General features: G+C 28.3%; 3 protein-coding genes across 3 annotated transcripts; 2 read left to right on the top strand and 1 right to left on the bottom strand.

Annotated features, from left to right (window-relative positions):
- Nucleotides 1-12750: 12750 nt before the first annotated feature.
- Nucleotides 12751-13197, top strand: OCT59_007640 (uncharacterized protein; the record flags this gene model as incomplete). Its single annotated transcript, XM_025328862.1, has 1 exon — nt 12751-13197. The coding sequence occupies one exon, from the start codon at nt 12751-12753 to the stop codon at nt 13195-13197; it is 447 nt and encodes a 148-aa protein (XP_025164834.1).
- Nucleotides 13198-13509: 312 nt separating this feature from the next.
- Nucleotides 13510-14256, top strand: OCT59_007639 (uncharacterized protein; the record flags this gene model as incomplete). The annotated part of the gene is made up of 3 exons (XM_066150087.1): nt 13510-13587; nt 13836-13878; nt 13943-14256. 3 exons carry the CDS (start codon nt 13510-13512, stop codon nt 14254-14256), a joined length of 435 nt encoding a protein of 144 aa, XP_065998822.1.
- An 899-nt stretch (nt 14257-15155) lies between these two features.
- Nucleotides 15156-15637, bottom strand: OCT59_007638 (uncharacterized protein; the record flags this gene model as incomplete). The annotated part of the gene is made up of 2 exons (XM_025328861.1): nt 15156-15290; nt 15356-15637. The coding sequence occupies 2 exons, from the start codon at nt 15635-15637 to the stop codon at nt 15156-15158; spliced, it is 417 nt and encodes a 138-aa protein (XP_025164832.1).
- Between the last annotated feature and the right edge of the window lie 747 nt (nt 15638-16384).

Below are 16384 nucleotides of genomic sequence, written 5' to 3'. Positions count from 1 at the left end.
ACTTTTGGTCGATTCATGCAAGGGAGCATGAAGATCGGATTAAAGCTAATAAGCAACTGCGCAATGAGACTAAAAATATGAAGATGCAAGTGCCGGAGGCGGAAAAAATTCTTGCTTCCATGAAAGCAACATAATTTTCCGAGAATATTCTTGGTATTTTCTCCCAGGAAACAGTAGCCCCGCAAACTTTTTGGTCAATTTATAGGCGGAAATTTTTGCTAGAAACTTTTTAGAATACCCAATTAACAGTAATTATTAGTAAGCTGGTAATTCTTCTTAATCAGCAACTATTTTAGTAATTGGTTACAGAAAACGAAAAATATAGATTGTACTGGAGATATTTGTATATATAAGTATGTTACAAGTTTAAGTTGTTTTTTTTTTTCTTGGCAAATCATTTCCCAATCGAATTTGTAAATAGCTGTTTGTTGAACTTTTATATTAACAGTTTTTAAATTTTAGTTCTTGGAATTCTTGATTACGAATAAAATTATTATAAATAGAATCTCTTTAGAATTTTCACGCACGTAAACAAAGTTTTAACTGCTTATAAGCTGGAAAATTTATTTTGATGTGATAAAACAAAAAAAAAAAAATGATTTTTGACTAAATTGAGAAAATAAATTTGTTTTATTTTAAAGTAAAATAACATACCACGCGTACATTTCATTATAACCTTTTATATCTAAAACTCGAGAGTCTGTACAACAAAAAAAAAAATTAGGACCAATAATTAAATAGATGTTCTATTAATACAAATATGATTATAATAAATATATTATTAACCAACATCAAAAGAACCTCTCCTATATTGTCAATTCCATTAGGTTTTCATTTTGTTTTTTAAATATTTGCTTTGTCGATTTATTGGTATCTAATTTATTTTAGCTGGCGGTCGCAGTTATACGTTAATTAACTAATAACTATTTATTTTATATTTCTGAACCTCTCAAATCTTGGTAATTTCTATTGGGCATTCAATTAATAGTCTATTAACTTAATTGAGCCAGGCGATTGCAGCTTCTTACTAAATTAACCGACTATATACGTTATCAGTTATACTTCTTTTAGTGGCTAATAAAAAAAAGACAAATAAATAAATGAAATGAAATAATTTTTTGTACAGAATCGAAGTGTGTAGCTACTCAAGATCACGTGAAATAAATTAACGTTACTACTGTATTACTTATAATAAAAAATTAATTCGATTAATTCAAGAGGTAAAAAATATTTTCGTAATATATCATATAAATATTATACTTTTTAACACTAAAAGCATTTTTTAAGAAAAAGAGGATGGAATGAAGGAGTGGAGATGTGAAGGAGTAGAGAAGTAGAAGAGAAGAGCAGAGAGGTAAGAGAAGTAGAGGAGTAGTGAGTTTTTTTATCTGAAGCCATTCCAGTTCCCCGCTGTAATTGTAACAGGTGATCAATATTTGGAAAATAAAAAATAGATTTATAATTAAGAAATAAGATTAAATAAAATTTCCCAATATCGACTGTCAATTTATTGCAAAATTCAAAACTAAACTAGCATTTAAAATAAAAGAAGCTTGCAATGTATTTGTATCAAAGATTCAAGTTATGTAAATAAATAGGAATTTAAAGTTGCAACATTTTTCGAAGTTTTTAACTTCAAAATATACCAACCACACCAAAAATTTGTACTTTCCATGGAAGAATCCGGTCAAACCTAGGCACTACCTACTCTTAAAGAAAAATCAGCAAAGTTTTCAAATTTTACTTTCGAAGTATATCATTCGCCCAAAGGAAACCAAAAACTACAAAAAAACAAAGACGGTTTGCCTAATTCACGGAAATTTTTCTTAAACAAAAATATTTGCTGCTATAGTATCTCTGTACAAGTCCTTTATTATAACGTTCGCTCGTGTCTTCTTTCATCTCTTTAATTTAATTGTTCAATGAAAATATTTCTCTACATTTAAAAAAAAAACTTATCATAAATATCACAGTTTAGATTATTACATAATGTACAACCAGTCAGCAAGCCAATAAAAATCATCTGCTATTAATTTTAACGAATTCGAATTTTAGCTTCCTTTTGTCATTTCCCAATTGGACTATTAGTTCTCAAAATTCGTAATCGCGAGTACAAAATTATATATTTACAATGAGAAAGAAGATGTAATAAATTTAATTTCGAACGTGATAAGTCAAAAATTTTCATTACGGATTTAAAGTTAATACGTTAATACAATCGAAGAAATTAATATACGTTTTTTATTTAACAAATAAAATAATTTTTCTATCATAAACAAAACTTGAGAGATCATTCAGAAGGTACTAAGCAGATAATATATAATAAATGTTACTTTTAATGTAAACTATCTACCTAAGTCGTGAACATGGGAGACCTCATTGGATCCACATTCTCATTATTCGAGAAAAGAAAAAAAATTTTCATAAAAATTTGGCGATGTCTTGAAAAAAATAATAACAGTAATAATCCATGTAGATTTTACAAGTATAGAGCACTATGATCTAAAGTAATTCAATAGATTTTAATAGATGTCTATTAATTGGTCACGGGCGAGAATACCCGAAATTAACTTAACCAACTATCTATGCGAGCAGATCACGTGAATTAATTGTGAGCTAGATACGACTCTCGTATAACTTGTTTAACCTTTCGTAGTACGTGAACCTTCCTGGAACTACTCTATTTCCTTATTTTTTAGGAAACGGTAAAGATTTCAGTTTAATGTACAGTAAACAAATGACAAGAGATAAAAAAAAAAAAAATTTTTTTATGTAAAAATATACCTCATTAGCTTTCATAAACCCTACATGTTCAAGCCGACACTTCTTATTTTCCAGTAACCCAACCATTTTACAAGTACAACTATGAATCAGTTCAGTAGATATCTATTAATTATTAATCATTAAAACTTTCGCGTTTTAAACGATTATAATTAACCAACAATCTACGTAATTCATGTAGCCACGCGCACAAAATTTTTTTCTAGCCGAATAAATGTGAGCTAGTGACGATTAAATTTCAGTTTAATGTAAACAAATGACAAAAAAAAAAATAATAATAATAATTTAAGTGTATAAATATACCTTTCATATAATTAAAACAAACTCTCCATGTTTAAAACCGGCACTTCTCATATTTATTTAATTTCGTCATTTAAAATATAAATGTTTGTATTAGTACTTAAAAAAGAGTGAAGAGGAGAAGTAGAGAAATATAAAGAACTTAATAGAGGGATATAGGGGAGTAAAGGAATATACCGGAGTAGAAGTAGTGAGAGTTTTTTCGACTGAGAGAAAATTCCAAGTTCAACAACCTACACATAGTTATACAAACATATGAAATCGGTGTAACCATTATATTGGGCGTTTAAACATCTTATATGATCTACCGCGACCGGGCCGAATATAAGCCAATCAGTTGATCAGTCTATGGTTTACAGGGTTTTTTTCAGATTCCACTTAAGTAAAAGAAATAATTTTAATAAAATTTATATTGTTATTTCATGAAAAGTTGAAAATAATAGGTATCCCTTCCCAGGAAATAAATGGATAATCCCCTGAATTTCCGGCTATCTACAATATGGGAAATAAGTATGTACTGTATATTTGTCGCTAGCACAAGTAATAAATCTCTAATCCCTAAACCCGCTGAAAATTACAAAAATAAAAAGAAGGGCATTCGTATCACGTGATCCTTAATATCTTGCGTGGCATGAAGGTAATCATGAGTGACACTAGGGATTGGAATCGATTAATCGAAAATCGACAAAACATATTCTCGAGAATCGATTCTCAGCAATTTTTTACATATAAGTTAACCTGACTTCAAAGTAATTTTTCATACCGGCCAAGTGCTGATTATTTTTGCTGAAATTAGAAACTGATTCAAAGTCAGGTTGGTCGTCTATAAGAAAAATCTTGAAAAGATTCGATTTTCGATTCCAATCCCTAAGTGACACTTAGTGCGACAGCAGGGGATTAATTTCAAATAATCCATTTTCATTGATATAAACATAATAATTCCGTCCTTTCAGTCTAATCTCAATCGCATGTAACTGCTTCAAATGACATCATCCTGATATTTTAAAACGCAGTTACCGTTACGTGATTAGTATTGCATAAGTAAGTAATACCCGCCTTAATAAACTGAAGTAACCGACCATCATAATAAAGGGTAAAAAAAAAATATCATAATATAAAGTTATACAATTGAATTTGTAAAACATTTGTCTACTACTTATTAAATTTTATCATATCGTTTATAATTAAGTTATTATATTTTTAATTTTTTGGAATTTTTGATAGTGAATAAACTTACTATACAGGGAATTAAAATAATTAAATTTTCACGTAAAACGAAATTTTAACTGCTGATGAAATTTATTTTGATATGTATGATAAACCCCCAAAAAAAAAGATGTTTAAGATTTTTGAAAAAATTGAGAAAAATAAATTTATTTTTATTTTAACGAGTTTTCGACGCAAAAAAAAATTTTTCATTATAACTTTTATGTTTGAAACTCAAAGAGGTTCGATTAATCTGTACTACAAAAAAGAAAAAAGAAAATAGGACTAGTACTTAAAAAAAGATGTCTATTAATATAAATTATTTAATATATTAACCAACATAAGAGAACCTCCATTAGATATTTCAATATAAAAAATTTTTGTAGTTTTAAAAGAAAAAAATTTTTTCGCAAAAATTAATAATCCGTGCAGATATAAAAGATCCATTCTATAAGTATAAATTACTAACTAGTAGATAGCCTATTAATATGACGACGCACGAGGCGACCACTATTAACCAACTATCTACGTAATTCATGTAGTCACGCGCACAAAATTTCCCAGATCACGTGAACTGCGAATAAATACGGTAAGATTTCAGTTTAATATAAATTTTTATGTAAAATATACCTTTTATACAAATAAAATAAACCCTACATATTTAATGCCGACACTTCTCATATTTAGTCATTTAAAATATATTAGCACTTAAAAAAAAGAGTGAAAGAGGAGAAGTAGAGAAATATAAAGAATTTAATAGAGGGATATAGAGGAGTAAAGGAATATAGAGGAGTAAGCGGAAGTAGAGGAGAGTTTTTTTCCGGTTGAGAAAAAATTCCAAGTTCAACAACCTACACATAGTTATATAACATATGAAATCGGTGTAACCATTACATTGATGTCATGTGCGTTTAAACATCATAATCATCATATGATCAACCGCTTTATTTTGCTAACGGGCCGAATATAAGTCCATCAGTTGATCAGTCTATAGTTTACAGAGTTTTTTTCAGATTCTAAAAAAAAAAATAGGAACATGGGTAATAAATGGGTAATCCCTGGGGCGTGTCGGTTTATATTAAATTTAAACTAAAATTAGACTATCTATATGAGACCGGGAAATAAGTATAATCACTCGCAATTTTTAAAAATTAGTATGAAGGTAAACTTAGTGCGACAGTGAATTAATTTTCAAATAATCCATTCATTGATATAAACATCTTTTTGTTAGATAAAGTTAATAATTCCATCCATTCAGTCTAATCTCAATCGCATGTAAAATAAATCAGCTGCTTCAAATGAACATCATCCTGATATTTTGAAAACTCAGTTACCGTAACATTTGTTTGCTGTTCATTAAACTTTATCATATCGTTTATAATTATAGTTTTTATATTTTTAGTTTTTGGAATTTTTGATAGTGAATAAACTTGACTATACAGAATTAAAATAATTAAATTTTCACGTAAAATATCTTTTTTTTTTTTGGTTTATCATATCAAGATAAAATTTCCATCTTGTTCATCAGCAGTTAAAATTTCGTTTAAGATTTTTGAAAAAAAATTGAGAAAATAAATTTATTTTATTTTAACAAATTTTTAACGCAAAAAAAAAGAAAAAAAAATTTTTTTCATTTAAACTTTTATGTTTGAAACTCAAGAGGTTCGATTAATCTGTACTATAAAAAAGAAAAAAGAAAATAGGACTAGTACTTAAAAAAAAGATGTCTATTAATACAATATTATAAATATATTAACCAACATAAGAGAACCTCTCAAATCTTTTTAATTAATATTTGTTTTGTCGATTTATCATTAATTAATCACTTATGTTATATCTTGTTTTGTCGCAACTATTTACGAGTATTTACGTCATATTTCTTATTAACCAACTTATGAGAACTTCTCGAATCTTGATAATTTCTATTGGTATTCAATTAATTAAAAAATATATTAATTATCGTTATCAGCTATCTTAGAAGCTACATTAACAAGTAATTAACCGACTAATATACATTATATTTCTTTTAGTTGGCTAATAAAAAAACAAAAATAAATAAATAAATAAACTTACCAAATTTCTATTGTAAAGTCTATTAATTAGTAATATTCTAGTAGTAAAATAATTAATAATTAACCGACTATATACGTTATATTTCTTTTAGTTGGCTAATAAGAAAAAAAGACGAATAAATAAATAAAAATAAAAAAATAAATTGAAAATATTCATAAAAATAATTTTATATACTATTACTTACAATAAAAAATTTTAAAAATTATCCATTTGATTGATTTAAGCAAATATTATACCTTTAACTCTTTTAACTCTTCATGTACTAAGTTAAACATTAAAAGATTTTAAAAAAAGAGTGTGAAATGTTGTTATTATTCAAGTGGTGAGTTAAGAGTAGGAGTAGAGGAGTGAAGGATTAGAGGAGTGAAGTGGTAATAGAGGAGTGAAGAGTAATAGCGGAGTGAAGAGTTGTTATCTGGTACAGAATATACAAGCATATGAATTATGAAACCAGTGCAACTGTTACATGTACTTTTGAATATTACTAACCCTGATAAGCTAATCTCAAAAAAGTGTTTCCATTAGAGGGTTCGTTCTATTGTACACCAATCATCGTTATGGCATGTAGGTTACACCGACATCACATATCCCGAGACATTTTCCCGACATGACATTTACATTAAAAAAAGCGATTACCCAATTATTTAAAATAAAGGAGACAATTTTTTTATTTGCTTATTCATATATTTATTTTATTAAAAATTCACAATTTCATGTATACTGTATATTTCATTTTCATAGTGCAAATTTTTAATAAAATAACTAGCAGCAACCCGTTGCGTCCCTACAAAAATTTATTTTAGTTGCATTTATTAAATTGCATACTATACGGTTCATTTTGATTTAAAAAAATGGATAAGTGAAAAACTCCAAAAATCTGAATTTCGAAGTAGAGATAAAAAAAAAAAGTATAAATAAAACGGTTCTTTAATCACAGATGATCTGTTAGCAATTAAAATTGAATTATCTATCTAAAGCCAATTTATTAACGGATTTCATATGAATTCAATTAATCATTGTGGTAAATTATCAAAGCCAGCCATTGGATGTAAATTATATTAAGAATATGAATTATATTTGTTTAATTCTTGTATTTTTGAATAAAGTTATTAATTATTTCATTTATAACAGTTTTTTCATGATTTATCATTTTTTTATATCACATACTGTAATTCCAAATTTTACAATATATCTAATATAATTAAATAAAAGTTTCTATATAATTCATGGTTAAATTAGAATTATCTCTTATTTCATCATCTATAAAGTGAATTAGCAGTGAATTATTACGTTTTATAGTGATTTCTTCTTTTTTAAGTATCTCACGGATTCTTCTGTAAAATTGAAATGATAATTTCTCAATATTTGAAAAGTTGCCTTTATAAAAAATTTTATCTATTATTTCTAAAACTCCATAAAAATGAGCCTTCCACGGATCCATTCACGGAAAATGTAAATAATTCGATAAATTTCGTGATATACAGTACAGTCAGAACTCGATATAACGAACCCTCCGGTTAGGCAATTTTGGATCGTTATATCGGATATTCGATAAATCAAATATTCTTAATATACCGATTATATAGTAAAAAATATAAAAATTCGGTATACCAAATTTTTATTAATAAAAAAAATGATTTTAATTGTATTACATGCTGTGCTAATTTGTTTATTATTAATATACAGGAATTATTAAATTCCAAAATTAAGGCATAAATGTCAGGTGATCTGCTGCTGCATAGTGCCAGCCGGGAATAAGTTAATTCTGACCGGAGTTAGGTGGTAATCGGCTTATCGCGAATAAATACATATGACTGGTTTATGATCAGACTTCGTTATATATAATAATAAAATCGGTATATAGTGATAAAATTTAATATAGACGGTTTTGGTTTGAGAAAAAAGTTCGTTATAGGCTAAAATCGGTTTATCACGAATCGTTATATCGTGTTCTGACTGTAATACATTATAAATCGCAAATTTTAAATTTTTTAAAATTAAGTTTTATTGATAATAAAATATTGTTTTTGACAAATAATATTTAGAAAGTAATTGTTAAAAAATTCATGTGTAACCGTTACGTTTAACCTATATAAATAATTTTAAATTGTGCAGCTGTCGGTCATGTGTACGTTCCGATGGCCAACGTTCCGATGGCCAATCTGAGAGATTTCATCGCTAATACAGTTCCGGTTAATGAAATTTTTAATTGGATTTTTTTTTTCTAATTAACTCAAAAAAAGCTTATTAATCATGTTTCATTTTCGGCCAGATCGATTACCGTAGCTATTCGATTGTTGATTTTAAAATCTTTTTCAGTCTCTTTTTTAGTCCGGATCTTTTTAAATAAAAAATAAATTACGTAATTTTAATTTAATATGTTTAATATATGAAATTGTAATTGTGTTTAAAAAAAAAAATTGTCTCAATTAAGATAAATTACGTGATAAAATGTAATAATTGTAAAATAATGAATTCATTTTTTATTTAATAAAAAAAAATTAAGAAAATAGTATTACACAAAAAGTAAATTAGATAAATATAATAAACATAAAATTTAATTTTTCCATTAATTTATTTATTATATCAAAAAATTTCATTTTTATTTTTATTTTTTTTTTTTGCAGTTAAATCAAGTATTTTTGTGAATCATTTTTCGTAATTTGATTTCGGGAAAATATTTTGTCTTTCGGGATAATGTCATGTCGGAAAAAGGTGTTACTCGGGAAAATGTCCATTCGGGATTTTATTTTTGAACGCGGCGATAATTGACAAATCATTCATTATAGGTTTACAATTAATACAATCGAAGAAATTAATATATATTTTTTATTTAACTAATAAAAAAATTTTTTCTATCATAAACAAAACTTGATAGATCATTCAGAAGAAAACTTCAATACTGAAATAGAACTGATACTAAACAGATGTCAATATACTGATCTTGACGATTTTACATAAAATTAAAGTTTCCAGTACAAATTGATATGGATTTCCCCATAACTGCCTAATTTCCAAAATAAATTTTTTATCGTAATTGAGAGATCATCCAGAAGAAAAAAACTTCAATACTGAAATAGAACTGATACTAAACAGATGTCTATTAATAGTAATATACTTAACTGCAATAGAGTTACTAAGTAATTTTACTATTAACCAACTATCTATTTAGTATAAAATTGAAGTTTCCAGTACAAATTGAAATGGATTTTCTCATAACTATCAATTTCCAAAATAAATTTTTTATCGTAATTGAGAGATCATCCAGAAGAAAAATACTTCAATACTGAAAATAGAACTGATACTAAACACATGTCTAATATCTTATTGAATATAACATATATATCATATATATATATTAACTATCTATCTACTTAAGTCGTGAACATGGGAGACCTCTCGAAATTTATTTGGGTATTCCCATTATTCGAAAAAAAGAAAAAAATTTTTTGCTATGTTCTGAAAAAGAAATAATAATAATAATAATAATCCATAGCTTTTATCCAGATATAAAAGATCCATTCTATAAGTATAAATTACTAACTTGTAGATAGCCTATTAATTACTCTGATTAACCAACTACCTACGTAATTCATGTAGTCACGCGCACAAAATTCCCAGATCACGTGAACTGCGAATAATATGAGTGGTTACGGTAAGATTTCAGTTTAATATAACAAATGACAAAAAATAAAAAAAAAAAATTTTTATGTAAAAATATACCTTTTATACAAATAAAATAAACCCTACATGTTTAATGCCGACACTTCTCATATTTAGTCATTTAAAATATATTAGTACTTAAAAAAGAGTGAAAGAGGAGAAGTAGGAAATATAAAGAATTTAATAGAGGGATAGAAAGGAGTAAAGGAATATAGAGGAGTAAGCGGAAGTAGAGGAGAGTTTTTTTCCGGTTGAGAAAAAATTCCAAGTTCAACCTACACATAGTTATACAAACATATGAAATCGGTGTAACCATTACATTGGATGTCATGTGCGTTTAAACATAATCATCATATGATCTACCGGCGCTTTATTTTAGCGAACGGGCCTCAGTAGTTACAGTATTTAGCATGGAAATTAATTCACCATACCATAGCGTCAAAAAATTTGAACGTCAAATTCCACAAAGTCAAAAGTCATAGTGGCGATACTTTCAATGACCTTAGCGATGATTTAACCAATATGGCGCGCTTGCTGCCGCCGTTAGAAATCAACCCAACTCGAGTTTTTGACTCTCTTATGACACCCACATGGGATTCCATCGGCCCTATTGACTGGGACCTCAGAAAATTCGCACGGAATATTACTGAATGCCGTCGTGTCTTCGATGAATTTTTAAATAGTATTGCATAAGTAAGTAATACCCGCTTTAATAAACTGAAGTAACCGACCATCATAATAAAGGGTAAAAAAAAAAATATTGTATTCTCATAATATAAAATCATACAATTAACGTTTGTTTGCTGCTCATTAAACTTCATCATATCGTTTATAATTGTAGTTTTTATATTTTTATATTTTTGGAACTTTTGATAGTGGACAAACTTGACTATTAAAATAATTAAATTTTCACGTAAAATATCTTTTTTTTTGGTTTATCATACCAAAATAAATTTTCCATCTTGTTCATCAGCAGTTAAAATTTCGTTTAAGATTTTTGAAAAACAATTGAGAAAATAAATTTTATTTTATTTCAACAAATTTTTAACGCAAAAAACTCAAGAGGGTCGATTAATCTGTACTACAAAAAAGAAAAAAGAAAATAGGATTAGTACTTAAAAAAAGATGTCTATTAATACAAATATTATAAATATATTATTAACCAACATAAGAGAAACCTCTTAAATCTTTTTAATTAATATTTGTTTTATCGATTTATCATTAATTACTAATCACTTATGTTATATCTTGCTTTGTCGCAACTATTTGCGTCATATTTCTTATTAACCAACTTATGAGAACTTCTCGAATCTTGATAATTTCTATTGGTATTCAATTAATTAAAAAATATATTAATTATCGTTATCAGCTATCTTAGAAACCAGATTAACAAGTAATTAACCGACTAATATATATTATATTTCTTTTAGTTGGCTAATAAAAAAACAAAAATAAATAAATAAATAAACTTACCAAATTTCTATTGTAAAGTCTATTAATTAAATGATAATATCATTAGTGACAATCATAATTAACCGACTATATACGTTATATTTCTTTTAGTTGGCTACTCATAAGAAAAAAAGACGAATAAATAAATAAAAATAAAAAAATAAATTATTTGAAATAAATAATTTTTCGTACAGGATCAACGTGCACAAAACACTCAAGATCACGTAAACTCAAATACTTTTTGTATACTATTACTTCTATTACTTACAATAAAAAATTTAAAAAATTATCCATTTGATTGATTTAAGCAAATATTATAACTTTAACTCTATTAACTCTTCATGTACTAAGTTAAATATTAAAAGCATTTTAAAAAAAGAGTGTGAAATGTTGTTATTATTCAAGTGGTGAGTTAAGAGTAGGAGTAGAGGAGTGAAGGAGTAGAAGAGTGAAGCGGGAGTAGAGGAGTAAAGAGTAGAGTATTTTTTTTATCTGATACAGCCAAGCATATGAATCTTATGAAACCAGTTACGTAACTGTTACATGTAGTCATGTACTTTTGAAAATTACTAACCCTGATAAGCTAATCTCAAAAAATGTTTCCATTAGAGGGTTCGTTCTATTGTACACCAATTATCGGTAGATAAATTTATTTTGAACGCGGCGATAATTGACAAATCAAAAATTTCATTTATTACAGGTTTACAATTAATACAATCGAAGAAATTAATATATATTTTTTATTTAACAAATAAAAAAAATTTTTTCTATCATAAACAAAACTTGATAGATCATTTAGAAGAAAACTTCAATACTGAAATAGAACTGATACTAAACAGATGTCTATTAATAATATACTTGTCTTAACGCTTAACGACACAGTAATACTATTAACCAACTATCTTGCATAAAATTGAAATTTCCAGTACAAATTGAAATGGATTTTCTCTTAACTACCAATTTCCAAAATAAATTTTTTATCGTAATTGGGAGATCATCCAGAAGAAAAATACTTCAATACTGAAAATAGAACTGATACTAAACACATGTCTAATATCTTATTGTATATATATTAATATCTATCTACTTAAGTGAGAGACCTCTCGAAATTTATTTGGGTATTCCCATTATTCGAAAAAAAGAAAAAAATTTTTTGCTATGTTCTGAAAAAGAAAAAAAATAATAATAATAATCCACAGCTTTTATCCAGATATAAAAGATCCATTCTATAAGTATAAATTACTAACTTGTAGATAGTATATTTTTAGAAAAAAAATGTTTCAAAGGATTATTGCATCTGTACGAACGAAACTTTATTCACTATGGACATTAATATTTAGGCAAGCAAAATGCCAGAAATCAGGCTTAATTGTCTTGTTGTTCCTAGCGATTCAGTTGGGAGAATTACACAACTTACAATCAAAATTAACAACAATGAATTCGTCCATTCTCCCAGATCACAAATTAAAAAAGAACATATATACTCCCCGATTTGATAATATTCCAATTACTGAATTTGTAGTCCGTGCAATTCCCTTAAATTCAGATAAAGTGCTAGCATCGGTTAATGCTGAAGGAGTGATGATAAGCGTGAATATTGGGAGACAGGATGAAGTACAGGCGCTGTTTCCAATGCTCAATATTCTTGATCATTTTCCCAAGCAACCTTCTGAAAAAGATATTCATATTATAATTTATTTAGATATTAAAACACCCCAGTAATGAAATGAATAGCGATATAGTCACAAATTTTTATGTAATGTAGGCCGGCTTCCGGCAAGGTTTTTTTTATTTTTTAAATAAAGCATATATTATAAATCTTGAAAAATATCACGTGTAATGATGTAATATAATCGCCTGACAATCCTGTACTACAAGTGCATTATGAATCGATACAAAAAAATCTATCATTTCTACCCGAGCGCTTTACTTCGGAAACCAAAAATACTTTTATATCCATAAACCATCTTTACCTGTAACTGCTGTCGGGTGCATAAATTTTTTCGCAAGCACAAACTTACATATATAAAAACCATGTCTTCACAAGCCTCTACACCTTCTTCTCCAAGCTCAATAACGGAAGAAATTTCCACTAGAACAATGTCGGACGTGGTTAAGGATTTTAATACAGAGGAGCTTATCGATTATTTGGGGAGGAAAGACCTGAAGCTCAAGGAGACTCACTTTAAAATTTTACGCAAGGAAGAAATTACTGGTCTTGCCTTTCTCAAGTTAACTAAAGAGGACTTTCGCAGTATTGGCTTCGCTTTAGGTCCAGCAACAGTTCTCGCAGAAATCATTGAAGTTCTTGGCCAAAAAATAAGGAACTATTCCTCGCTTAAAACTCTCGTAAAAATAAGGTCAATGGGGAAGACATAATAAACATCAAGCAGTTTACTCCTGGTAAGTAATTAATTAATTTTCGAAACTAACTAGATAGCCATGTTAACTTTATTTTTCTTTGTAGTCTTCGAGGAGATCAATGATGATGATAAGGCATTCGAACACTGTATGGAAGACATTATATTAAAACTTTCAAATGTGGAAACCATGACCGACGCCAACGAGGCGACGCGCTGTGAATTTATTTCATCGATTCTCCATGCATCCATCGCTATAGCTAAAAAACTTACCTCCCAAGATATATTTATAGTTTTACAGAAAGATATATCCGGTGAGGATGCAACAGGCAGAGTAGACTACGCAATCAAAGTCTGGAAGACCTCCTCTGTATTACCAAAGGGAAGCCACGCAATATTAAGATTGGTTATGCTCAGGTAAGTCTAATACTTGACTCATGTTTTAGAAGTTTCAATAACATTAATGCATTTTATTTCTTAGAGTCTGGCGCAACTCGAGAGTGCATTTCAAACAAATAAGAAAAAACGAACTGCAGATCAAGCATTCGGGAATGACTATTTTGACTATATCTATGGTATTGTGACCACAAGTACAGAGTGGCACTTTATTATATACACTCCGGATGGTATTTATTGTACGAGCGGTAGTGAGTACCAGATTAACCTCACGAAATCCTCCATCAAAGATAGTCCTGAACTACTTCGTAGTAATGTGAAAAGGGTAATTGGCATCATTGTAGGGTTGTTAAAAGATAGAGTTAGTGTAGATAGTTCTCCTGATAGTAAGAGGGCTAGGATCAAAAAAATTATCAAAAAATAATATGGATCGGTGACCTCCTTTGTATTTACTTTTTTGTGTTGTATCATGAAAATTTTTCTTGGAAAAGTGATCAGTGTTATGAAAAGTTACGCTACATGGGAAGCAAAGCACTCTAACAGGTTCATCTATCAACCAAGACCAACTGGAGAGGCAATAAGCGTTCAAGCTGGGAAAGCAACCATATTTCATTTCAGGCAATCTCTCCCGAAGTAGGATTATGCACTGGGTTTCAACTTTCAATACCACAAAATTTTTACTCAAGTGTGATCACCCTTCTGAATTTTCCGTGTTTTATTATTTTAGAAATTTACATGTTATCGTTTCACAATAAAATTAATGTATACAATAAAGCTAAATGTGCATCACATGTAAATTTTTCTTTATTTATTCAGTAAAAATAAAACATCACTAGTTAAGTAGCAATAGAAAACCTAATTGAAATAATCAAAAAGAAGCAAATAAGCGCTATCCCTCGCAGTACTGTTTACGACCTATTTTTTTTATGAATCAACGTTCTTTCCTTGAGGTGCTTCAGGTTGTTCGTGAGGCTGATTCGCAAATGGAGGTGTGAAAAACAATCTTAGGTTTGGGTTTGCATAAAGTTGAAACAAATTTCCCGTTGTCTGCGCGAAAGTCTGCAAAAGATTTTGTTTACTTAATTTTTGACTTCTGATGTATAAACTTTTCAGATTATAATTACCTGAGTTAATCGTTCAATTTCTGTTTCTAATTTCTTAATTTCCATTTTTAATTTATGAGTCTCCTGTATAGCGTTACCAGAATTGATTTCCAATTGCACTTGTTGGTTCTTTAATCCCAATGAATAATTAAAGAATGCAAGGATTGTAACACCGTTCAAAATTATAAGGAGTGAAATACCGAACATAAGTTTACAACAAGTTAATTGATTCATTTTATTTAATTCTCTAATCGGAAGAAAATAATCACTTCTATTTTTAAGTGAATTTTGTTTTAAATACATCATGAAAAGACTGATAAACTCTGATAAAACTGATCAAATAATTTATACTAAAATCTGAGACAGGTTAAGCCGTAGCGTGGCACAGCAAAAAATTATAAAAATAGCTTTTAAAAATTACTATTTTCGTCTATATAAAAACGTAACACTATGTCAGGTGATAAGTGTGAATAGTCTTTACAGTTAGGGAGGCGCAGTGATTCGATTGTTGCCAGTTCATAATTGGTTGAACGGGATATTTGGTGCCTTATGTTTATCAAACCTTGAACTTTGATCATGAAATTAGTGTAACATGACAAAAAAAGCCGATCGAACAATTATGAACTGGCCTTATGGCTGATCACAAACAAATTTTTTCACATCAGTATTTTTTCGCAAATAAAATTCTTGTTCTCACTTACCGCACTTTGAACCAATAGCATTTCGCAAAAAATCCTATATAAACTGAAAACATGTCTATCACGTTACTCTGCCTCATCAAAGGAAATAAGACCGCAAACGCTTTTCCTGTTGATATTAATAAGGACCAGCTTGTTGGCCACCTTAAAAAAGTTATTAGGAAAGAGATAGATGTTCCTGAAAATGTCAAGGCGAAAGACTTGAAACTATGGAATGTGAAGATCCCTGACGATCAGGATGATCTTTTAAGCAATCCCACACTCAATGACGAGGATGAACTCCTTGCAACAAAAAAGATTTTGAAATACTTTTCAGACTCACCTCCCAAAGAACATATCCATGTTATTATAA

This window comes from Rhizophagus irregularis, chromosome 15, assembly GCF_026210795.1.
Source record: "Rhizophagus irregularis chromosome 15, complete sequence".
NCBI classification, from domain to species: Eukaryota; Fungi; Glomeromycota; class Glomeromycetes; order Glomerales; family Glomeraceae; genus Rhizophagus; species Rhizophagus irregularis.
The sequence above is the reverse complement of the archived record's forward strand: the minus strand, read 5'-3'. Positions and strand labels throughout refer to the sequence as shown.